Consider the following 25,253-nt stretch of genomic DNA (forward strand, 5'->3'; position numbering starts at 1 on the left):
CGCAGCTTTTAGGGGTAAATTGATGTCGGTGACATTGTTGTAAGTTTGCATAAAACCGTGGGACGACGAGCAGAAGGAAAAGTTTTTGCTGGCGAGAGCAAAGTGACAGCAGCCCGTGCTATCTCGCACTTTTCAGATCCTCAAACCCATGTTAACCTCTGTGCAATCACAATCCCAACATGCTGCATACAGCTTTGAAGAAGCCTGCACTCATGTGCTCATATAGCTGCAAAGTTTTGAAACGGGGGAAGGGAAACAAGGGGGGAAATATATATTTTGACATCTTTCAATTTATGCGATTAATGAATATCCTCATTAAACAAATACATTCATTTAAATTATTTAAATTATATATATTTGGTTTTCATATGCCGATTAGTTATACACACACAATTACACAACTTAAAAGAAACTCTTGTGTGGAAGAAATGAGCTTGGATAAGAGCTTTACCCACTTTTTCAACTTGCAGGAAAACAGCAACAGACAAAAAGTGCCGTAAATTAATGAAGCACCTTGACTTGTTGCAGAGACGCAAGCTTTCCTCAAGTCAGGGTCAGCCAACCCACTTACAGCACAATGGGGTTGCAAGATCAAACTGTGATGCAACATCTGTCAGATTTTCAGATTGAGGTGCAGATGGGAGGTTGACTATAGTCATGGGATCCTGTTAGGCTGCTTGGATACCATGTTTTTATTCTAAAGCACACTGAATCAATTTTTAAAAAAAATTGGGGAAATTTACAGTTCATGGAAAATCTTGTTTCACATGAAAGACGCTTGTTTCATGCTCCGAGCCCGGCCGAGTCTCTCAGTCCCGATCTGAAGCTGATTTTATGTTGGAATAAGTGGTTTGATTGTGGGTTTGTGCCAAAGATTACAGGAGTCATAGGTTAATCACTGCCTAACATTTGACCAGTGACCACACTCGACAGGCATGACAGCACACGGTGCAGCAGGTTTTAATCTGAAACTGATCAACTTGTGAGTTGCGCAGGAGGAGGCAACAGCTTGAGTTTGTTAACAGTTCAAATTGTTGGAAGTGGGAGACGACTCGCCAGTTTTCAGCTCAAACCAGATACATTTGTCAAACTTTGGACACAGGGTGATCTTTTCATTAACAGAATATCTGTGGCCTGACATTTACAACACCCGTTAAAATGAAGATGTATTACATATTTCACAAGGTGGCAAAAAAGGCATCCATCTCTGCGCCTCACCATCTCTCTCTCTCTCTCTCTCTCTCTCTCTTCCACTCATGAAATGTTGTACAGTTAGTGGCTTATTAATTTAAAGTGTACTGCATCTGCCTATTCTAGGTGAATATGCTAATCAACAATTTTGAGGGCTGATGGAAGTATTTTACGAGAGGCTGTAAAAGTATTTTTGGGAAATTCACTGTCAGGTTCAATTGCTCAAAGTGACTACCCAAGGAGAACCATATCTCACCCAGTGTATTAAAGAGGAAGTGGACTGATGCAAAAACTGAGCAAGATTTAAGTGGCAGGTTTTAGGCACCACATTATTGTTAGATTGAGTTATCAGCGACAGTTTTTTGTTTTTGTTTTTTTTAATATAGACAACTCAATTCTCTAGTTCTCATTTTAAATAACATTACTGTCAAAAACTTTGAAGCAATGTTGTGCTGTATGTTCTTCATGAGCCCAATGTTTTTATTAAAGCATCTTAATACAGAATTTATTTCCCCTTGTTATGAGACTAAACATTGGGTTTACCAGTGAATTCTCCAGTACATATAAAAGTTCTGGTGCTAAATGAAGATGATTTATTGACTGCCGAATTCTCTATATGTAGAGTGGTGACCACTTTAAATTGTATTATGTTGGTTCATTCACGTCTGTATTTAAAAGGTGTGTGTGTTACTTTAAAAGAGGGGAGAGCAGTATACAATACTGTACTTCCACTAAAACAATAAGCCTACATTTTGTGGTTGCGTTTTTGTGTGCTCAAACTTAAATATTCACACGTTATTTTCTCAAGCTGTTTTTGTCCAATTCTGAATTAATTGTCAAAGTGGACAAATTCAATTGAACACACCACTACACTAATAATATAAAAGCAAAGATTCAGATGAAAATGAGTCCTGTGTTTAAAAAGGAGGGGGCTATGTTGGTGGTGGGATTTTTGCTTATGATGTAGGTGAGACGATTATATATCATTGAAGAAGTAGAGCCAGAGGAACAGCTGAATGCATGTAGCTTTTGAGATGCTAAAATACTGCAAAACAGCTCGAATGCTCAGACAGGACTTTACAAATCTGGAAAGTGGCAAATATTTGAAGAAACGCAAGGCACTACAATTACTTTCCAAACATCTTGAACCCGACAGCCAGAAGAGCTGTACATTCAAAACAGTTTCGATGTGAACACCCAGGATTCGTGCCAATTCAGTATCTGAACAAATGTGAAATTTGATCACAATCTTTTCCTCTCTGGTTCTGTTATGGTGTTGAATAATGATCAGGAAAGAGTTTTTGCAAAACATTTTATTTTCATTGTGACATTGACCTTTTGGATTTAAGTGTCATCACTTCACCATTTTATCCTAATAGGCATCTGTGTAATATTTTGCGATGATTAACGTGAACTATTGAGTTATGGCCACAAAGGAGTTTTGTGAGGTCACACTGAACTTTGACTGGCAAAATCGTATCAGTTCATCCTTGAATCAAAGTGAGCGTTTGTGCCAAATTCCTTCTAAGCCTCCTTGAGATATTACGTTCACAGTAGGGGATAGACAGCGTGACCTTTAACCCCTGATAACCGCACTCTATTGAGTATTTTAAAGGAAAAAGTGAAAAGAAACCATAGAAATACCATCTTCATGTTACAAATCTTCCAGGATTGTGTGCTTGCATGTTTTTTTTTTTTTTGCTGAAGCACCTCAGCCTTGAGAGCGCTGGTCTGCTGCAAGACTGGCTTTATTCAAATGGATAGGAGGGCCGTGTTTCATCACATATGGCTAAAGTCAGCCTAAACGCAGCCTTCGGTTCATTTCTTTTTCAAAGAATTATTTTAAACAAATACCAGAGCTGACGGACCACAGTGGAATAGAGCCTGACATTTGGGAGAAGGCAGCATTAAACAGCACGAAACTCGGCTTTTAAGTCGGATCGCATAGATTTTGTTCTGTTCTAAGTTTGATTTATCATACAAGAGGTACAAAAATGATGAAAACTGAAGAAACCACAACTAAGAGGGCCATCTACCCCCTCACTTACACTTCTTATGTGATGCTGACATTTTATTGTAAGCATAATAAAAGAGGTTATCAAACACTGGTCATTCTTTATATATATATATATATATAATGTGCTGCTCCTTTGCTTTGTTAAATACCTGAAATCATAGGTTATGTAGCTGAAGACTTAGGATGAGAAGCAAAGAGCAGAGAGAGACAGAGCACCTAACAGGCTCCACTGTCGTGTCTCTCTCCTGATGCTACGATATGTCATCCGTAACATCTTCAAATTAAACAGAGGAGGTGGTGATGAATGAGTAAGGACAAAGACAGGTATGAGACAGAAAAGCAGAGAGAAAAGAAGAGAATGTGAGACTTATCCTGGGCCCATTCTGAATACTCCCTCCCCTCCACGCCGTCAGCATTTATTCCTCCATGAAAAGCTCTGATCGAAGAGTGATTTGCATGATTGCATTTTCCATACCTTGCATTAATAGTGCAGTAGGGATGAATAGCTAATGGTCTATCACATTTAAGTAGCCATCTCAAGCAGCCATCACATTACAGCTCCCTCAATCGGCTAATGAAACAGGTCTTTCTCTCATTCTCTGGCTCTCCAAATCCCTTTTCTCTAGATAGACGCCTGGTCCAGTCAAGTCATGCAGACACCTTAAAATCTAAAATATAACCTAAAATGTCAATGAGACATTAAAATCTAACTATAAAGTTAGATGGCTACACCATATTAATGCTTTTAACACGAAAAACACAGGCACAAAACATTGTGAAAATGTCCTTTAAGCCAGTACATTGTCTGAGGCATAATCTAAAATTAAACATCCCTATTCTTACACATCAGACAAGTGAATGAAAAGAAGTGAATTAAGACTTTGGGTGAGCTGTCTCAAAAAGTCTGAAAAGTGCAAGAATACAAGCCGTATTTAATAAAGGTACGTATTACTAACAGACCGCTCTACTACTTGTGAAGCTATGTTAAGACCAGGGGGAAACAATTGCACAACTTCCCAGTGTGGCTTCCTGATGTGAGGATTTGCTGCTTTCCCTGGTCTTCCCTGGTCTACTAGAATAAATTGTGTATCTTTGGCTTTTTGACTGTTGAAAGTACAAACACAGGCATTAAAGGAAACCAAGTTGGGCTGTAGGAAGTATTTTTGTCTTTACATTGTATTGTATTGACAATTGTCACAAACTTAAAGGATATTGAAGATAATAACTATTTTAATAATATTCTTAATCTACTGTTTAAGAAAACTATTCAAGCATTCAATGTCACACTGAATGTTTGGTATCATAAGTGAGGCAGGTTCATTGAGGGTGTGTGTATATATGAATTGTATGTGCAGGTGCCGTATAGACAGAGATCATTTCTTTCTACTCACGGGAATACTGTACGTGTATATTTTTGGCAGTGTGTGCGTGTGTGCGTTTCCGCAAGTTCCTGCATCGCTTTCCCATTTGGCGAACCAGAGTGAGCGAGGGACACAAAACCTCATACCACAAGGTCATCGACGCCACACTCTATTCATATTTTTACTCCGGGTTATGGCAAGCTCCTCAGAACCTTCTTATCCCCCACCACAACCACTTTTTACTGCCTTCCACAAGGCAGCATTTCAGTAATCTTCTGAATCTGCTGCCAATAGATTTCCCACCAGAGTTCACAATCTTATTGAAGATTCAGAGGATCAAAAATGGAGATATATTCTCAACACCAATGTGGATACGCACACTTATTACCACACAGTTGTGCCTTCACACTGAAATATGTCCACAAAATTCACACTTACTGTACATTTACATGCACTCACATTCACACAAGGGCTAAGCTCTAGAGAACGCTTTTAATAGTGTTTGGCTTCCAGGGGATGTGACAAGACCTCAGAGCGCAGGAGAGTCTAAATAGTGATTGCTTTGACGAAAGGAAATATGACGCAAGAGAAGAAAGAGGGAAGGATGGAGTGAGGAAAGGAAAAGAGGATGAAAGAGAGGAAATACGGATCCTATAAACGGCCGAGGATGAATGAAAAGAGGGAAGAAAACAGGAAAAAAAAAAAATAGTGGGTCAAGGGGCGAGAATGTATAAGCCTGAGCAAATAGTTATTACCAGTCTCTGAAGGGTGGCGGCGTGAGCTGAATAGACTGGGAGTTGGAAACTACTGTTACCGGTGGTGATAGGGGACTGCTTCACAGCCATGCAATCTGACAAAAGCTGAGTAGATAATGAGAGCAGACCTCCGACAGCAGAAAAACATAGGAGTTTTAGCACGCTATAAGAGTCGACCATCAAATAAGCCCAAACCCTATTCAAGTCCGACAAAGTAAACGTTTAAACGTCAAAGATGTTGATCGCTCATGATTTGGCAAATGTGAACATTAATGTGAGCACCTGAACTCACAACCGTTAACTGTAGAATATTCATTTAAAGAGCAGGATGGTGTCCTGATTTGTGAGTGTTTAAGGAGTGGACGGTTCTGCCTAAAGGCCTGAATTCAAGCCCCTTAAAATAGCAAGCAGAGAACCCAATTAGTCCTTCGGAAAAACGCAAAATCTCCTTCCGCTGCTGGGATGCTGTCGGGTCACTGACCTTGTGATTTGACCTCTCCATAAAGAGCTATCCAGCAAAAAGACAAATTTATCCTGGATTCAGTGGGTCAGCTCCTGGTAACCAAAACAACAAACACGAATGTTTGATCCTACATCAAACTGCACATGCTAAACCCAGAGTTTACCCACAGACTGATCTGAGAGCAGAAATGTTGGCCTCAATCGCATGTCTGCAAGAAGACCTCGGATAGCTTTTGACAGCAAGTCAAGAAATTGGGAAAATACAGTAAATGCCTACATACATGCGCATTCACTAAAGAATGCATGAGGGCACACACATCACAGACACCGCACGTAATGGACGCTTTAGGTTTTGTTCATGTGCTCAATGACTGAGGAGGCGATTTTTGACATTCAATAAACGAATTATGACTGAAATCAGAAATTAGAAAGTCAGAGTTTGGAGGAGAAAGGCAGCTTTCCCAGAGTTCCTGGGTCTGGTGTCTGGAGATTGTTTATGAATCGTTCTGCTCCAGCTGAAAATTAAATTTGAGTTTCAGAAGTTGACAGCCTGATCAAAACAGACAGGCCTGATGTCATGGCTTGGGCATTTCAGTGTTGACTGAAAGAGGGGTAGATGAGTTTGTAGGGGCCTGTTTCTGCCTCTCTGTTTAAAAAGTCCTTGGCTGGTCAGGCCATGTGCTGCGTATTGGCTGTAATGCACAGTTGCATAAGGTCCACATAAAGCACTGACATGCATCGAGCAGACATTATTATGATCCAAAGACCAGTTGCACCAGGTCTTCATTAATTTAAACCTGGTTATAATGCAATTGATTACTTTATGGAGATACACATCACTAAATTACAACATTGTGTGATGAGTTCGATGAGTAACTGCCTTGTATAACTGCCATGTAGCCAAATGCACTGATAGCCATGACATTTTCAAATATTTGACCAATTTTGATTAAAGAGCAAAACAGGTGATGAGGATACAGGATATATATTCAATATATGTGACAGGTCACTGCAAGAATACCAACTGTGAAACATTTCTCCATGTATGTATATAAATGAAACAAAAGCACTTGTCACATTAAGAAGGACTGGTAGTTGAGATTAATATATCGGGCCCTGAGATGGTAGATTTACTTTTGGTTTTACATATATGACTGCTTCTGATCTAACAGCACTTTAGGCTGAAGCAATACGATCCTGACACTGAAACAGTCAATTAAATCAATGATTTGTATTGTACAATATTCTCCACCAGAGATAAAACCATGACATAGACAAATGACAAAGCAGGCATATAGCCATGTGTGAAAAGATGGCAGACGCCAGTGGTACATCCAGACACAAAGGATTCCCTGTAGCTGTAAATATCATATTGGCTCAAATGTTTTATTTATTTTTACAGCAGATTAAGATAAAAAATAAATTTAAAAAAAAGCGGGGCTTGTTTTATATTTGAAGTATCGACCATCATGTCATCATGATATCAGTTATTGTTTTTGAATGGAGAGAGTACCTGTGTAATAATGGTCTAATACAAGAAGGATTGTCCTATGGGTTGTTTGTAGACTTAGGGCCTGATTTCAGGTATCAAATAAAGGGTACTAAATTTATTCCAAAGGTTTGCACATTTATTTTGCACCCTTTTTGCAGGTGATTTACTGAGAGTAATTGCGTCTTTGATATCAGGTACAAAATCGCTGTATTTAAATGAGGGGTTTGTGTGTTAATATAACAAGAACAAAACGCTATATAGGAGATTATCAGCGAGGAAGTCAATGCCGTTGGAATAACAAAAAGATCAATAGATGAAATAATGGGTAGATGGACAATGATGAGTCATAAGAAGTTTTGAAATTGCTGCTACTGCGTGGCTCCTCCTTGTTATCGGCTTTAAATCATCATTCAGTTCATTCAACAACTCAGAAATGTCATCGCTGGATAGATGACATGCCTGAATAATTGATGCCTCTGGCATCAAAAAAGTTTCCACGGGTGTAAAACCAGATTCTCTATGTATTCTTTGGTTTCTCTGCGTCTTCTTCTCACCACAATAAGAGCAGTCGTCTCTCCTCATGTGCGCATCTGATTAATACGTTCCTTTCAGTCGTACTAAAATAAACACGCAATCACTTCTTCTGTTTCTACTTTCAGGTTTAGTAAATATCATTGCGGGTGCTAAATGTATGCATTTGCATGTTCCCTCACAGTATTTTGCACATTCAAGTAGAAATGCCCAATATCACGTATGCATGCAGGCAAACACGCAAAATGGACGTGTTAAATTGCACATTTGAATGACGCAATCCTCACTGCGCGTCGTTAGTAGATCTGCTTGGACATTTTTTTTGCAGGCGGTGTGGAGTTTGCACGTGATTTTACACACGCAAACGTTTAGTAAATCAGGCCCTTAATGTTTCGAGGCTAGTGAGCGTTTTCAGCTCGTTCATAGTGAGTTAGTCAGCCCTAAAAGTGATTTATTAGCGAGTCTAACCCACAGGACTTCCTGAAGGCTTGTTTAACATGTTTTGCAGCCATGGAGGATATAAAATTCATTGCTCCTGAAAAGTTCATGGCATCTCCCCACGTCTTTTCTGCAGAAATGAAGCGGGGAGAATTTCTGCCAAACAGCTGAGAATTACAACTGTCTTGGATGATGAGCACGAAAAGATCGTGGTGAAATTGCTAACTGTCAGGGAAAATGCTTCTCACCACTTTAAGAACCTGAGTCTGTGACTAAAAGAAAAGGTGGGCAAATGTGTGTTTTACATATTATAATATTTAATGTTTTATTTACACGGGAGAAAAGGCTTCAGCAACAAGGACTCTCTGCTCTTTGGATTAATAGCATCTCAGAGAAACTTTCCGAACAGGACCAGTGTTAAAATGTTTCCTATCCTCAAAAAAAAATTTTTTTTTCAATAATAACTATTGGTGAAGCAGAGGGTCCCCTTATAATCACAGTTATTTATAGCCGGCCCAACAAGATATGTTTGTCTTCTTGCTCCATGTTCTTAAAAAAAAAATAATAATAAAAAATAAATAAATTTAAAAAAAATCTGATGACGCATAAACATAAATGCGCTAAACCAAAGGATGATCCATTATTTTGGGTCATGCTTGTAGGGTAAGCATTTAATAAGTCTAAATTATTCAACCTTTTTTGTATTTGTTTAGGCTCATTTTTCTGTCTAGTTCAGCCAAAATTTTGTGCTGTTAAAAGTATTGTACAATATTCACAATGCAACAACATGATGTTACTCAAATCAATTTAATCACAGGAAGACCAGTACTACACAGTTATACAGTTAGCTCATATAACGTGACACGCATGAAACAATGACCTCTTTGAATTATTTTCTTTTTTTTTTTTTTAAACAAAGATGTGCTATATGGTATACCACAGTATATTGTTATATATTTGGATTGCATTTCTATCTCTTCATATCAATCTGGGTTTTGTTTCCTGTTTTACTTTTTATTCAGTCACTTCCTGTGTCCTTGTGTGATTATCTGCGCTGCCCTGATTAGTTTCAACTGTCACCCATTGTCCTCCTCTCCCTTGTGATTTCAGTCTGTTCTCCTTCCCTCTTTGTCGGTTTGTCATTTCAGTTTGCCTGTCCATTCCTGTGCATTTTTTTGAAAATCAATAAATTCTGTGTCCTGCATCAATTCCTTGTTGTTTAGTCAATAGTCTTAGTTGATTTTTTTTTTTGTGTGTGTTTTGTTTTAGTGTCTTAGTTTTTTATTATTGCCTTCTTAGTTGTCTTTGCATTTTTTTTTGCGGACTCAGCCCCCTCTGGCTCAGTATTTGGACTTCATACAGTGTTTGGAATGGTGGCGGATATTCGCCTCCTGCCTTTTGTTATTAAAGCCTTTTATTTGCATGAAACCTCCTGTTTCCTGGTGGTGTGCGCTTGGGCCTTTAAATCATAACAAGATAGCCAAAGCCTACAGATGTGAAACTGATTAAAACAGCCCTAAAGTCTTAACTAGATAACCCATTTCTTGCCAAATTAGGTACCTCACAAGTTAGAAATTAGCTAGTTGGTACTGGATAAAAGTTTCCTGAGTTTCACTATCCAGGTTGATCAGTCTGTACCTAACCACAGAAAATGCAAGCAAGCAGCTGGTCTAAGCAGGCTTTCCAGAGGCTACACATAAGCGCATGCCTACCAAAACAAAGAACAGGAATAAAAATCAGTACGGTATTTGTCCCCAGGAGCTTCTAATACCAACCAGGTGAGGAACAATAGCAGTTAATAACACCAATTTACTGTGTTATTCAAGTCCCATCGCAGAGCACTGTTTAAAATACCAATTTGAAATGGTAAATCAGCCACGCAGCAAAAACCTTTGCCCCTAGAGACTAAGACACACACAAATATCCCACCAAACAGATCAGAGCAGACATTGAGTCCATTTAATATGCTCAGATACCCACAATATATTTTCTTCTTCTTTAGTGAACAATTCCCTTCCTCTATTTTCTCCAACACTCAAAACACGGGGTAATTTTCTTAATCTAGGCATGATTCTGAACATTTGCATAAAAATGTTCACTTTTGAGACTCCCCAAACAGAACATGGCTCTAATACGCAATTATTCTCCTCAATAGTGGCGGCTAATTACAGAGGTGTCAGACAAACAGGTAGCAGAGCAGAGGGGGGCCTCCGACACAATGGCTGAGGTGCTAGTCCGCCACATGGGACGGAGCAGCTCAATGGAAAGCAGTAAATTCATTTAGGCTGGCTTCATTAAACCCTGCTCCTTGGGCCCTGCATCATGGTCTCCCCTTTGCTCTCCCTGCTCTCATTTGTGGGGCGGCGGATGTACTGTGGGTAAGAAGAAGGCGATCACACAAATGAGTGCAACGCAGAGGGAATGGGGGAACGCTGTGGGGAGAAGAAGAAGGGAAGTGAGGGAAGGAAAGAAGGGAAGGGAGGGTATCAATAAAGCAGCATAGCTATTCAAAAAAAGAATAAAGCAATATCAGAAAGTGGTGGTGGGATGGAACAAGGGCATGAGGACATTTGCTCATTTGATGATAAAGAAATAAAGCATAAAAGGATGAGCATATAAAAGAATCATTTTGAATATGGCTTTTGTTTTATTCATCTGACCCAGCCTTCCAAAAGCCATAGAGAACAGAGGAATATGGAGAAAATTATAGCTTTGGTCCTCAAACAGAGGCCAAATGCCAGGTCTCCAGCATGGTGAAACAAGGGCAGCTGAGCCCTGTGGTCTCTTTACCATTTAGATTATACTAGCAGCTTTCTGACCCCACAGTATGGATAACCATAATAAGCCACAGCCCCCACTGTGTACCACCTGTAAGCCAAACATATTCACAAAAACCTCAACTTGTGCACAGAAATCATGACCACAAAAGTCCCCACAAGCACAAAACCAACTCCACTTGCCCAAAAGAGAATTACTTTTTCAGTATGAACTTTTCACTTCTGCATAGCTTGGTCAGACCCAGTTCAATACAAGTTCAATGAATTCGTTGGCAACATTTTGTGCCCAATTTGACAATCATTTGCTTGGAGGACAATTAATGTCTGTTGTGAAATGGATATTGAGAAGATGTATAGCATCTGATGACAGGAGAAAGATCTCAGCTCTGAAGACTTCTGGTGTGAAAGAAGTGAAAGTGAAAGACTTCTACTGCCTCCAGTGAGGATACATGGAGCGCTGATGGCCACATATTTCCACAGACAAAGTGTCACCAACCTCAGTCCTCTACTTTGGGTGCTGGCCAACGGAGCACTTCATGAGAACATTTCTGGGTGATCACATTACACACTTGCTCAGTTGACACATTGAATGTGAGTGAATCATATCACTTTTACATGAGCCACACATCCAGCTGCTGAATGAACACACAGCCCACTGCACAAGCTTTTCTCCGAGGAGGGAAAGCAGCAATGCTCAGTGTGTGAGAGTCAAATACAGAGCCTTAAGGCCATATGTGGCTAAACACCCATTCACCAGCAAGCATCTCCAAATATGCATACAGAAAAGCTCACTTCGGTTTGGCCACAGACCAAAGTATCATATGTAAGAAAATATGCACAGTGTGCATGTTGCAGCATTGAGACTGTCTAGAAGCTTGAATAACAATCACATTAAAATAAATTGCATTGGTGCATGTAAAAAAGGTTTTGAAGAAGCCATTAGGCTCTTTCCCTTTCTGAAAACTGACTGAAATTGATTCATAGTGGAAAAACCGTCAGAAAACGCTGCATGTTTGGAATATTTCTTCTCAGAAATCTGATAAATTCACTCACAAACTGACTGAATTTAACCTCCAGCACAGAATTAATATTAAAAAAAAAAAACAATTAAAAAAAACAACAACATTAAATCAAGAATCTGGGAACTGTATAAAAGCATAAAAATCAGATCAACTCTCCAAACAAACACAAAGAATAAGATCTGAGGGAAAATCAAATGAGAGATGATCACTCTAAGGGGCAACCTTCTGTTGGAAGTTGTTCAATCTACATCTATTTTTCATCACCGTGCAAAAATAAATGACATGTTTTAAAATCATGGCTCTGTTGCCCTTTTCTCTTCTCTCATGGACTGGCAATAGGCTAAAGTAATAATATGATTTACAGCCTGACCAAACAGTGTAAACTTACACATGGAAAAAAAAAAGAAAAAAAAGAAGAAGAAATCCCAGGAAAAATGTATTTAGTCAAAATGGAAACACAAATTTAGTTGTGATGGGTCAAAAAAATTTTAACATGGATTTTAGCTAAATTTCAATGTCAGTCTCGTGACTTTAAGTATTTCTTGCCGTGAGATAATAGCAGTTCAAGGCCTGTGTCTAATGTGGCTCAACAGCTGAGATGCGGGGTTTCCCACTTAATGATTACATTTGGACTATCCGCAAAGTAATTTAAACACTGCCATGATTGTTTTTTTGTTTAGGATTTAAAACAACACTGTAATCCAGCATTCAAAAGTGGAATTACACAATTTATTAAGCTACAAAAGCCCAAAAATGTATGTTATCAGACCCTGAGCGGGTGTTTTACAGCATGGCTAAAATGTCAGATTTGCATGGTTGACAGAAAATTTAAAAAAAACCTTCTTTCCTAAGCAAAAAAAAAAAAGAAGGTATCTGACACTATGAAATACTGGGACACTTTTGTTTATTTCTGCTCTGATTAGGTGACGCACTGGTCTCTGATGTGGAAATCAGATTTTTTTTTTCTGTGATCTATGCAAAAGACCAGTCAAGGTTACTCCACTTCTTTAGTCACTGAAAGAGCATGATAACGGTCAAAGATTAGTCAAAGCCCCTTAAATTCAGCAGCTGTTGTCACTGACAGTGTATCACAAATCAAATCTTATCACTTCCAGAAATGAGACCACTCCAATCACACTAAAGACCCTGGAGCACCAAGAGGACTTGGCAACACAGAGGGTGGTCCGGCTCAAGCCCCTAATATTTTATATTGCATATTTAAGTCAGTCAAGGGTTTGACTTTTCAGAGCGTATGCGGAGGTGCAGGATGCTGCTCGCCTTGGATCCGAGCCTGAATATAGCAGCAGCTCTCACGCTGCTGTAACCTATAAGCTCCAGCTGCTTGCCTTCATTGTGTCTCTGCGCCGCACAACAAATGTTTCTCCATCTCCGATACTTATCAGTGCACCGGAGTTTGACGCTGCCATTACTCAAAATTAATAACCACGGCAGCATGTTTATCATAGCACACTTTCACACCCAACCTGCCAGAAATAATCGCCTCGGTGTTTGTGCCCGTGACAGAAAGAAAGAAAGTAAGAGAAAGACAGAAGAAACACGGAGAGACAACTGGGGGCCAAATGAAGTGTGAAAAGAAGAGGCTTCTGAAGAATTTGAAATGAAAGGCATAACTGAGAGAGAAATGAAGAGAAAATATGCTACATGCATACAAGTGCACCTGCCATGCCTAATCACTCTGTCTCCATTACACCTCGTTGGTTTTTCCCGCACCTTTTCTTCCAATCATGTCTGACAACAGGGCAACACCAGCTTCTCCTTCTGTATTCACTCTGCTAAGCAGGACTCTGATCTCCACTGACAGCCAATCTGCTCCAACATGGCAGGCCTGAGTAAATAAAAAAAAAAAAGGGCTCCAGCTTTTTAATTTACAAACCATGAGAGTTACAGTGCAGAGTCTGGCGCCGAGTTCTCCACTGGAAGAGGAAAAAGAAGAAGCATTCTTGAGCTGTATGTATGAAAATGCACGCGTAGAATAAGAGAAGTGACAATGACAAGGGAAGGCCCCTCTGCACCGCTCCGCAAATCTGGAGAGACAGGTGGTGGAGAAACAAGACAAGGACAAATGTCTGTTGGTCGCTAGTCCGGGCTCTGCTGACATTTTCCATGGCATTTAGAAAATATCCAACAAAACCAAAGGAAAATGGGGGAACCTAAAAATAGTTGGCAAAAGGAAACCTGTGTGCGGCAAGAAGCTGAGGCTATACAATAGAAGCTGAGGTTATACAATAGATGTAGACACTTCAAATGGCCTCTTATCATCAGGATTTCTCACTTTCCCACAGTCTCCTACTTCCCTTGCAGGGATGAACCTTTATGGCTGGACTCAGCAGCTTTTGAGGCCAGTTGGATAATTTATACCCCACAGAAACCAAGTATGTCACTTCTTACGCAACAAGACTCAGATGATGCCAGTCCCGATTTCTATCAAGTTTGAGTAGGTTGAAAGCAGAAAATGTAAAGTAGTTGAGAGTGGCAACAGCACATGGCAAGTAGGTTTTCTCTAAACTACCTCCTCCGCCAGTATTACAATTGCTTGCCTTGTCCAGTTTGGTGGACAACTTGATGTAATTAATCCCTATTCAAATGGTTGTAGTAGGCTACTTGTTGCTAACTTCATGTTTTAATTGCTACTGGAGAAATTTCAAGCAAATAAAATTAACGTAAACATGACCATCTTTGTGCAGAGATTCAAGCATTTAGCCTTTCAGAAAATCCTTGAGCCTGATTGATGATACCTTTCTCAATATACAACTAATAAAGAACAGCTCTTTACCTGCTGTAGGTACAACTGTAGAAGAAAATCTCCTGTCAAATGTTCCCACATCTTTACTTTGAGCAACAAAAAAAAACGTGTACCCTTAAGTTGGCCGTTTAAATCCTTCTTAACGCTAACCAGAGGAGCTTTGACAAATACCAGCTCTGTTCACCTTCACTGTGATCAAGCAAAGCAGAGCAACCAACTGTCATCTGGCACACCATTGATCACACTGAGGTATCATATCATCATCTGATTTGGGGATTTAACAGTTCTGCAGGCACTGTGAGTCCTGCCAGCTGGCTCCAACGGAGGCTGTTCGGAATGAGCTTCCTGTGCAAACACCTTTAAATTATATTAAAAAAAAAAAGTTTTACAGAGAGGTGTGTTTCGGGGAGGGTGCTGCTACAATTATTTCCTACTTTCTAAGCTCCTGAAAGTCAGAGAGGGCCTCTGGTCATCCCTCATCGAGACCGGATTTCTGTGAGAGGGGAGAAAAATGTTGAACAGCCAATTTGGGCTGTGATTTGTGATGCTCATAAGTGATGGAGATATGCAGAGAATGTTGGCCCTCAAGTAAAAAGCAGAGGAGAAAAATGAATGAATATTGATTTCCCTGTTTAAATGAAGCTGGCAGAAAAGGCCGAGACGAAGAAAGGGAGAGAGAGAAAGAAAGAACGCCTGGGCTTTTGGGAAATGCCCAACTTCTAACAATACAGATCTCATAAAATAAATGACTCACTTAGTCCATGCATCTGCTTTCAGCAAAGAATTCAGACAGACACAGGCAGGGAGGCAGATACATCTGCATGTCAACACAGGCCTTGTGTCCAGCAGCAAGGTTAATGTAAACTGAATACTGGCTGACTATTTGCTTTGACCATAACTGCTGAAGAGGCTTTACCGCAAACTCAATTCCAACAGACTCACACTAGCAGAGTGTCACGGGTCCAAAAACAGGACAGGATGTAAATCTCAGCGCGTCGACAGAAAAAGTACAAAATGACAAATTGTACTCCAAAAAGAAGACGAATTTCAGTAGAAGAGACAGGTCTGCAGATATAAAAGAATATTCACACAGAGACACAACAAAAACAAACACACAATGACAAAAATCACAAAAAAAACATGCACCAGGCGCCAGAAAATAAAGGAAAACCGTTTAACTTTGACACTGTTCTCAACTTGCTTCTAAAACCTGAGCGCTGCCATTTGCTCTGCTATTCCATTTTGATCGTGGCTTGCTCCCCATTTTCAAACGCTGTGACATTTGAAAAACACAATCCCACTTTGGTCTCCTATCATCGCTGGAAGAGGATCCAGAGAAATAACAGGGCCAACACTGGCCACCTGCAGCACATCACATCCTCTCTCCCCGAGAAATGACAGTGACCAAAAAATAGGCGTCCTACTGTCACAATCTGCCCACCGGACTATGACGATGGGAAGTCCTTATTTGGTCATCATTTCTCGCTCTCATACTCTGGGATGCTGTTTTCAGCTATTACTGAGGACAGTGGTGTGAGCCAGATGACACAATGTTTATTGTTTTTATATTTCTGTAAAGATGAGAGACACGAAGAAAGAGGGAAGGAAAAGAAGGGGAGAAAAAATAACTGAAGTGCTTTACCTCCCACAGAGCTCCATCTCTCCAATGTCCTCTTGTTGAGGGGCAAATTGATCCTGGAAATAAGGGGTCATTTCCTCTGCCTGTTTACCTGTTCACAGCACAACTGCCATCAGTTTGAAGCACTCGCATAGACACAAGCTGACCCAGCTGTACCCTCATGGAGCTAATGTGAGGGAGGGTTGAGTCAACCTGTCCATATTGTGTGTGTGTGTGTGTGTGTGTGTGTGTGTGTGTGTGTGTGTGTGTGTGTGTGTGTGTGTGTGTGTGTGTGTGTGTGTGTGTGTGTGTGTGTGTGTGTGTGTGTGTGTGTGTGTGTGTGTGTGTGTGTGTGTGTGTGTGTGTGTGTGTGTGTGTGTGTGTGTGTGTGTGTGTGTGTGTGTGTGTGTGTGTGTGTGTGTGTGTGTGTGTGTGTGTGTGTGTGTGTGTGTGTGTGTGTGTGTGTGTGTGTGTGTGTGTGTGTGTGTGTGTGTGTGTGTGTGTGTGTGTGTGTGTGTGTGTGTGTGTGTGTGTGTGTGTGTGTGTGTGTGTGTGTGTGTGTTTCCCCTTCAAACATCGGTATCAGCCCCAAACATCCAGTATCAGTCGGACTCTACTGAAAACCATCATGTAATCAACTTTCAGCCAATCAGACTTGCTGGAGTGTGAGTATGTGTGTATCTGTGTACATATCAGTGTGTGTCAATGTAAAATGATAACTGTTGTTTGGATTTCCTCTGTTCTGATTTAGATTCTGCTCATTAAATCAGATATTCATAGAATCATGGTCAAAATTGTTGGCATAAAATATTTTAGGAGGACAAAAGACACTGAATTTTTTTTGCTGTAAATAAGGAGTTCTTTTGTGATACTGAACGAAGGCAAAAATAACAGAAAATATAAATATTGTGCCATCCAAAAGTGTTATTTTTTTCACATTAGTTAACTTCAGGAAGAAAACTGGGCACATCACAGCTGGTGTATTTCTCAGGCTGCAGGAAATGGATTACATTATTTATTTTGCCTGTCTTACTACTGTCTTTTTAGAATATTCAGCCACATCACAACATGTTTTAGGACTCCGCAAAGGAAGTTGATTCTGTGGTTAGAAGTGAGGGAGCATTGCAGCATCAGAGAGGCCAACACATAAGACTCCTCAGTTACTACTGGTCCACCTCGGCCTTTCACTCCGTACTGTCTCTGCTTCATTCATAAGCTAACAGCACACCCACTGTAGACCACCACTCACACACATCATCCTAGCTTTATCTCTCTTATACTGCCACACACACACGCACACACCATTTTAAATTCCAATATTCCCACAGGTGATCCAGACAAATCCAGTCAGACACACACACACACACACCTTCAGCCCCTGGACCAATGCAGTAAATATCATTATGGAATCAATGCAGCTTTGAATCATTCAAGGCTGAGCTTGTGCATGTGTGTACGTTGTGTACGTGTGTGTGTGTTTGTGTGTGTGCCTGTGCATGTGAAAAAGGGAAGGAGCTGATAACACAATGTGCTCCTGTGAGGATTTCACCAAACTCCATGTTTTTTGATTGAAGGGAGGCGGGTAAGGTATTACCATAACCTTCCCACCACGTCTGCTGTAAACTCAATAATGCAAAAATGATTCCACACATGCACACACACAAAGACGCACACACAGGCGCGCGCGCACACACACACACACACACACACACACACACACACACACACACACACACACACACACACACACACACACACACACACACAGCTTGCCTGCACCCATTCTTGCTACGCACCATGGTACATTCAATATTGTGTTCACACACCTAAGCCAGGGTGGGAGCACCATTGGCAGAGAAGCCTTAGCTGTAAATCAATAGATTAAATAGAAATATATGAATAAAACACAAGCTAATAAATAAAAGAGGAGATGGTTTACTCTTGTTGCCATATACAGTACAGGTTCTCCCCCCCAGTTAAGAGAGAAAAGGGGGAAATACAGTAAAGAAGAAAAAGGAGCTGGAGCAGCAACAAAGCTGACCAGAGAGAAAGAAAAGAAATACACACAATATACCAACACGTGTCACACTGTAAATGCCAGTACTAAAACCTCTGTGTATTGTTGATGCAAGAGTCAGTCATTTTTCATTTGGTAATCAATTGTAATCAATTAATGATCATAGGATTGTACTAACTAATAAATGAGTTAATCAAACTTCAAATAAATGCAGAGGATGTCCATATCTAGTGTTCATCAGACACATTTGTTAATATTCTTGTGAGGCCACGGATGTTATTATTACTTTCCATTGATGACTAACAGCTGGCTCCCCATAAAAAGACTTCACAAAATTACAATCAATAATTGTTTGTCAACTAAGTCCATATTGAGCCATTAGTTAAAAAAAAAAAATGTAATGGGAAGGGGCAGAGCCACTGAACTTTTCGTTGGGCAAATTACATGAGTGTTGGAAACCATTTGGATTATAAACCTCTTTTTGAACTGATACAAATGTTCTGTTCTTGTATTTTCCCCATCCAAGGCTCCAGTTGCAAACATTGCTGTCCAAGTTGTGTGTGTGTGTGTGTGTGTGTGTGTGTGTGTGTGTGTGTGTGTGTGTGTGTGTGTGTGTGTGTGTGTGTGTGTGTGTGTGTGTGTGTGTGTGTGTGTGTGTGTGTGTGTGTGTGTGTGTGTGTGTGTGGGGCCTGCACTTTTCTTCCTTATTTTTCCTTATATGGTCAGATGTTTTCTCGTCTGCTTAATCAGGCCTATTTAACTGACATCCTTTCCAATTCTTATACGTGCTGCAAGAAGCGGCCTGCAAATCAGTCTGAACCACAGACATATATGGACGCAAGTAAGCAGGAGTGTGCATCTGCATGGGTAACCTTGGCGACTGGGTGTGTTAGCGACAGCATGTGCTGTGATTGACAGCAGGATAACACTTGCTTCGCACCTGCCATTTGCTCAGTCAAGCCTCATGTTGCGCTGTCGGCTGGCGGGCCACAGTGAAACTCGTTAGCTAAACTAACAACAAGCTTTCAAAATATCTCTCTGGAAGCTGAAGAGACATAAAGTTGATTGTGAAAATCACTTATTGTGGTGAAAATTGACTGAGACGTATTCATTTACTTTGCCAGCCACAACATGTAATAAAGCAGTGCAGTGGCTTCTGTCTGGAATTTATTATAATGACACCATTAAGGTGAAAGAAAGGGGATGCACGTGTCTAAATAGTCCATGTACTAATATATATTTATTAACATTATACTAAGTAAGTTATTTGTAGCCTCTTCCTATTGAAGTTGAATAGCCCTAACTTGGATGGTCTGTGCAGAGACTGTTATGTTGGGACCAGAAAGTCCACTGAAGCACACAACTTTAACACATTAAACATAGAAATAAGCTCAACCTTACATACCTGTCGTTGATGCTCCAGTTGAGACAGAGGTTGAGGGAGCTGAGGTTGCGACATTTCCTTACCACCTCCATCACCGTCTCGTTGTTGAGCTCTGAGATGTGCCGCAGATCCAGGACACTCAGGTTGCGTAGCTAGAAGGGGAAACACACACACACACACACACACACACACACACACACACACACACACACACACACACACACACACACACACACACACACACGAGAACATTTGAAGGATTTAATCATGTCAAATTCAGAAAAATAGCTAGCTGTGAGTGCAGACCAACTCATAGGAAAGCTCCCCCTTTAACAAAATCAAATCTTACAACTTCCTCCCTGTTCACAGAGGGATCAGTTGATTCATCACTATGAGAAGGGCAAAAAAAAGAAGCTGCGAGAGAAATGTTTGATGAAAGCATGTATTGTATACAAGCCTGCTGAATTACATGGGTGCTTTTGATGTATCCCCAAGGAATGTGTGAAATACAGTATATCTCTGCATACTCAACAAACTTATTCTGCCACATACTGTGCTGGAAAAACCCAGCATGAATGCAGAATAAAAGCAAACAAGGCAGATAAATGCGACAAAATTGCTCGCCGTTACAGTTTACCATTCGGCGCCCTTTCTTTCTCCCTTTCATCTCTCCCACTTTCAGTAATCCCACTTTCTGATCTGAATACCTTATAAGAGGGGGTTTAGATTAATCCTTTAGTCAGAATCTCCACTTCCTAACGCACTTCTGAGACACCCACACTGACACACTGTTCAACAAGCGTTCACTGAAATTGCCGATGGCTTTTAAAGTGACGGCACAGGTGTGTTTTCTCTGATACATACACAAAATGTTTTGAGGCAGAGGTGCACACACACATACATGCTCACAGTCATACACACACAGATAATAGAGGCATGATAGCCTGGCCAGCCGCCAGGGAGGCGTAGAGGTAAATGTCATGGCCGGGGCTAAAGAGAAAACAAGCTTACAGTTGGTGTTAAGATCCCCGAGCACTGTTGTCGGCTCCATAGGCATGACATATACCTACCGGCATGAAGACACATGGGGGGAATGGATAAGGACCACGGCTCGCTGTGTGAAGTAAGCACACATGTAAACACTTTTCCCATGTCCCCACATACTGAGAATCAAAACACAGAGACGCACACACCGGCCGCAAACAAACACGGTGAGTGTGCAAGATGCGGCGCTGCACTGAGGGTAATAAAAAAGGCTTTCAAAACCTTTACCTCAGTCACACCTCTCCAATTGTCTCTCTGTTCTTACATAGCCTTTGGCTATTTCGTCACTCCTCAGAAAAAATTGGATCCACATCTCTTGTGATAAAAGGTCTGCTTAGGCATGAAATAAACATGAAACGGATAAAAAAAAATTAAAAAATAAAAATGTGGCAGCCTATTCTTACCTGTATTCTGAAGATACGCTTAGATACACTAATGAAATAAACATTAAACAGCTTGTGTGCAAAGAATGCAGCCGCGATCATCAGGGACAGCTAAACTAACATGATAAACAATAGTATTTTATGAAAGGGAAAAACCCTTAACCATGTACATCATCAGAGATGTCCACACAGACGAGCAGATGCTAACACACACACACTGTCATGTGCCCGTGTGGCCAGCACTGGATCGAAATGCTAAATTATTCATTCAGAATGAGGCTGATGCGTAGGCGTGTGTTGTGCGGACATATTGTAAATGTGTTTACGGCGTTATATTGTGGAGGTTACCCTCCTTTTGGGGACAAAAAGCAAAGTCCGAATAATACAAATCATAAAATTTGGTATAAAAACTTGGTTTAAGGTTTAGGTTTAGGTTAGGTAAAGGATTTAAGGTTCAGCAAGACGTGATAAAGGTTAGGAAAAGTCAAATAAATAAAGTAAGTCAGTGTAATGTACTCTAAAGTGATGGAAGCATGACTCCGTGTCTGTCTCTGTGTCTGTGGCATTGTTTGCTAAATAAAGGTACAGTCTAATTCAAATCTGTATGCAGGCTAAATGACCAACACCCCAAATATTCATAGCAGCAGACGTGCACTCACACTGTCACTGTCATTACCATCAACAGTAATCACACAGACAGCTATTTGCATTCAGTATTTATGGTTTGTAAGCCTGGAGTACATTTCAAAAGCCTCAGCATCAAAAGTAGTATTTGTTCTCCAAATCTTCAAAAGTGCTTATGTCTGCTAAATAGAATTTCTACTACAACCAATAGGAACCGTTTCATTGATGTGGATAACCAATGAGAAATCAGGCCAACCAGGGCGAGTTTTGATTGGCTAAGTGTGTAGTTAGGTTGAAGAAAAAACAAAAAATTTAGCAGATGTCTGCATGAAAGGTATGAGACAGTCACGGCCGAGGTGGTAACTTTGTTAATCCATCTGTGAAAAGCCACTGCAGGAAAATAAATTCCACAGTTTAGGAGACATCTGCCAAAAGAAAAATATCCCCCAAATCCCTGAAAACAGCCTCGCGGTAATTAGTCACACCTCCGAAATGTGACAGGCCGCGGTGCCGATGTTTGTTTTCTCATAGTTGACAGATAATCATAATTTGATTCGGAGGTGAAAGGTTTTAATGCTTCCAATCTTATTTAATAATTTCCTCTCGTAATATGTTCTGTTTGTGTATTTCTGTCATCGAAGAATAAACAGGAGCCAAATGAAAGAAAAATAAATAGAGGTAAATGTGGAGGTGAAGGCAGGAGAGCTTTAGACAAAGATGAAGAAAAAGAGACGCAGAAACAGAGAGAGAGAGAAAAAAAAAAAGTGAAACGGAGTGAGGAGAGTAAGTGAGAGAGAGTTGGAGCAGGAGGATAGAGAGCAGGGGATTTGGTGCGGGTTTCGGCAGATTTTCCTCCTCGTTGGCTGATGTCTGTAACCAGGCAGAGTTTGACTCGTCTCCTCTGAGTTGGCAGCTACACCTGGATAATTATTCATGCCGTTCATAAAAACGAAACCTGCAAAATCCAGCTGCTCTGAGGCCAGTATGTCGTCCCCGCCCCGTGAACACGCACGCATGGCACAGGATTTAATGTGCACGGCGACTCCATGAATATTATATGTGCACACATGTTCACATGCACAAAAACAGAGGTGGAAAGTATCTCAGGACATGAACTCTAAGTACTGTAGTACATTTTCAAAGGGCAATCTTTCCATTTAATACTTTTACTTTATACGTCCAGACCTATTGTACGTGTTCTTCAACTACCTTTTTTCATAAGTTATAAGTACTAGTTACGTTTTACACTGAGGTTTTACACACATTTGATCAGTTTATAAAGGCTGGTGCATTGCTATGGATTAAACTACCAAACAACAGAATATATAGCCAGTAATAATTAGTTCCACCTACAACACTAGAGTACAGTACAGCTGCCATAATAATGCATCAATAATAATGACCAATAATTTATTACTATAAAATTCTCCAGTCATTCTGCATGTGTAGTTAAACTTTTAACATTTTAGGTAGATTTTTCTTTCACACTTGAGTACTTTTACTTTGAGCAAAAAATGGAATAAAATACTCAAGATTTACAATAAAGTATTGTCATTAAATTGTATTAAATTATCAGAATACTTCTTCCATCACTGATTAAGATCTGCATAAGCGTAACCAATAATTGTCAATTAACAGTAAATAATAGTAACAGAAGTAGTCGTTTATTAGATATGCCAAACTTAGTGAAATAAAAAACAAACAAACGTGTATTTATTATTTAATTTCCTACTTAAATTAATTAACTTATCCCCAAATATATTCAAATAATGTCTTTAAATTTGCCTTAAATGTCCTGTTTTAAATGACAGAAATTACAAGTCAAGATTCACAGAATCAAAAAGCTGGATGTAAATTTCAGTTTATAGACAAACTCCACATGTATTAAAAGATAAGAGAAACAAATCAAAGAGAAGGGAAAACCAAACACATCATATTTGACAAAAGCTAAATGAGAATACTGTTTTAATCTGTTTTGTAGGCGCGACAACACATTTCTCTATAAAAGAGGTTGTTGAATTCAGTCCACATGACCAGACCAGATCTCTGAGCTCCAAGAAATTTGGCTGCTGGGTGCTTCAAGCGTCTCTCAAACAGGAAAAATGAGGACCTGAGTCAGAGGTCAAATACAAAACGGCACTTTAAATAGTAAAAAAAAAAAAAGAAATAAGTGGCTGTTTTAAAGATATGTCATCCTTCAGCCAAGAATAGGCTGGAGTTCTATATTTGAGGAGGTTGATTTGGCACTTTATTACATTAGTGTATGTCATAGTCAGGCACACATTGTGCATGTGTGCCAGACTTTGGAGCTATAACTACCTGTGCTATTACTACATATATTTACACAACGTCAAGCATCCCGATGCCAAGCAGGAAGTTGAGGCCTGCTAGACCCCGTGCAGAGGAAATGATGTCATGGTTGGAGCGCTGGTGCAGAACAACATGAGTTTATGGCTGTAGCTGTCTATCAGCCTCAGTGTCCCTGCTGACAAGCAGCTAGATGACATTTAAAAACCACAGACAGAGCGAGCATTGTTTTAGTTATAAATAGTGAACATGCTGGATTTCTAAAATATGAAGTGCTGTTTCATTGCTGTAGTAAATTTATAGCCGCTTCAAGATTTAGTATGTAGTTTTGGTCAATGAGAAATAGTTCCTACTGTGGGAAATGTATAAAGAGCCACAAAAAAGCACATCTTTGTAAGTACTATTTTTGGGGAGTATCAAAAAAAGGGGAAAAAAAATTTGATTTTTTTTTGTTTGTAAAACGTAGAGCCTTTAAACTCTCAGATCGGCACAGATGAGCAGAAACAAGTTAAAATCCTCTAAACAAAGCACACAGAAGTTTATCCAGTCACTTTGAAGTCTATTCAAAGTCCTGAGCGAGAAGTCAAAGTCACAAGGTGTTGTTGAGGTGTTTGCTCGGCTGTCCGCATGTATTGCAGGCTGCTTGTGAGACAGGATGAGGCGGGGGTGAAAAGGTGGGACGAATGGCAGCGGTGTCACTGGGTGAATACAAGAGTGCACTCATGCATACACACTGCTTTTTTTTTTTTTTTTTTTTTCCATATCGAAGCATCCCAGACAGTTCAGTCAGACAGGAGAAAGCTGTGTCGAGACAATCCCTCTGCGGTAAGCCTAAATCATACCCCCTCCCTCCTCCCCAGACACAGACTCAGAAAAAAAAAAAAAAAAACACATTAAAACGCACAGAGGCCCGAGCAGACAGAGTGATATGAATATTTGAAAATGGAATGAGGCAAAAATTGGAAGAGCCCTGGATCTGATATCGCAAATACATTGTCTGCATCAGTCATGGGCCAGTGAGCTGATCGCGGTGTGTGTGTGTGTGTGTGTGTGTGTGTGTGTGTGT

At 40.2% G+C, this 25,253-nt stretch overlaps 1 protein-coding gene across 1 annotated transcript in view; it reads right to left on the reverse strand.

The window, feature by feature from the left end:
• Nucleotides 1-25,253, reverse strand: part of fbxl17 (F-box and leucine-rich repeat protein 17) — a 222,339-nt gene that overhangs the window by 115,816 nt on the left and 81,270 nt on the right. The window contains exon 8 of the mRNA XM_069699583.1: nucleotides 19,851-19,981. Within this exon, the coding sequence (XP_069555684.1) occupies nucleotides 19,851-19,981 (131 nt within the window). The remainder of the gene's footprint in view (nucleotides 1-19,850; nucleotides 19,982-25,253) is intronic.

Source organism: Brachyistius frenatus, unplaced genomic scaffold, assembly GCF_029030835.1.
Source record: "Brachyistius frenatus isolate BFR_SWC_R1_liver_20210118 unplaced genomic scaffold, ASM2903083v1 Contig_30, whole genome shotgun sequence".
NCBI lineage: Eukaryota > Metazoa > Chordata > Actinopteri > Embiotocidae > Brachyistius > Brachyistius frenatus.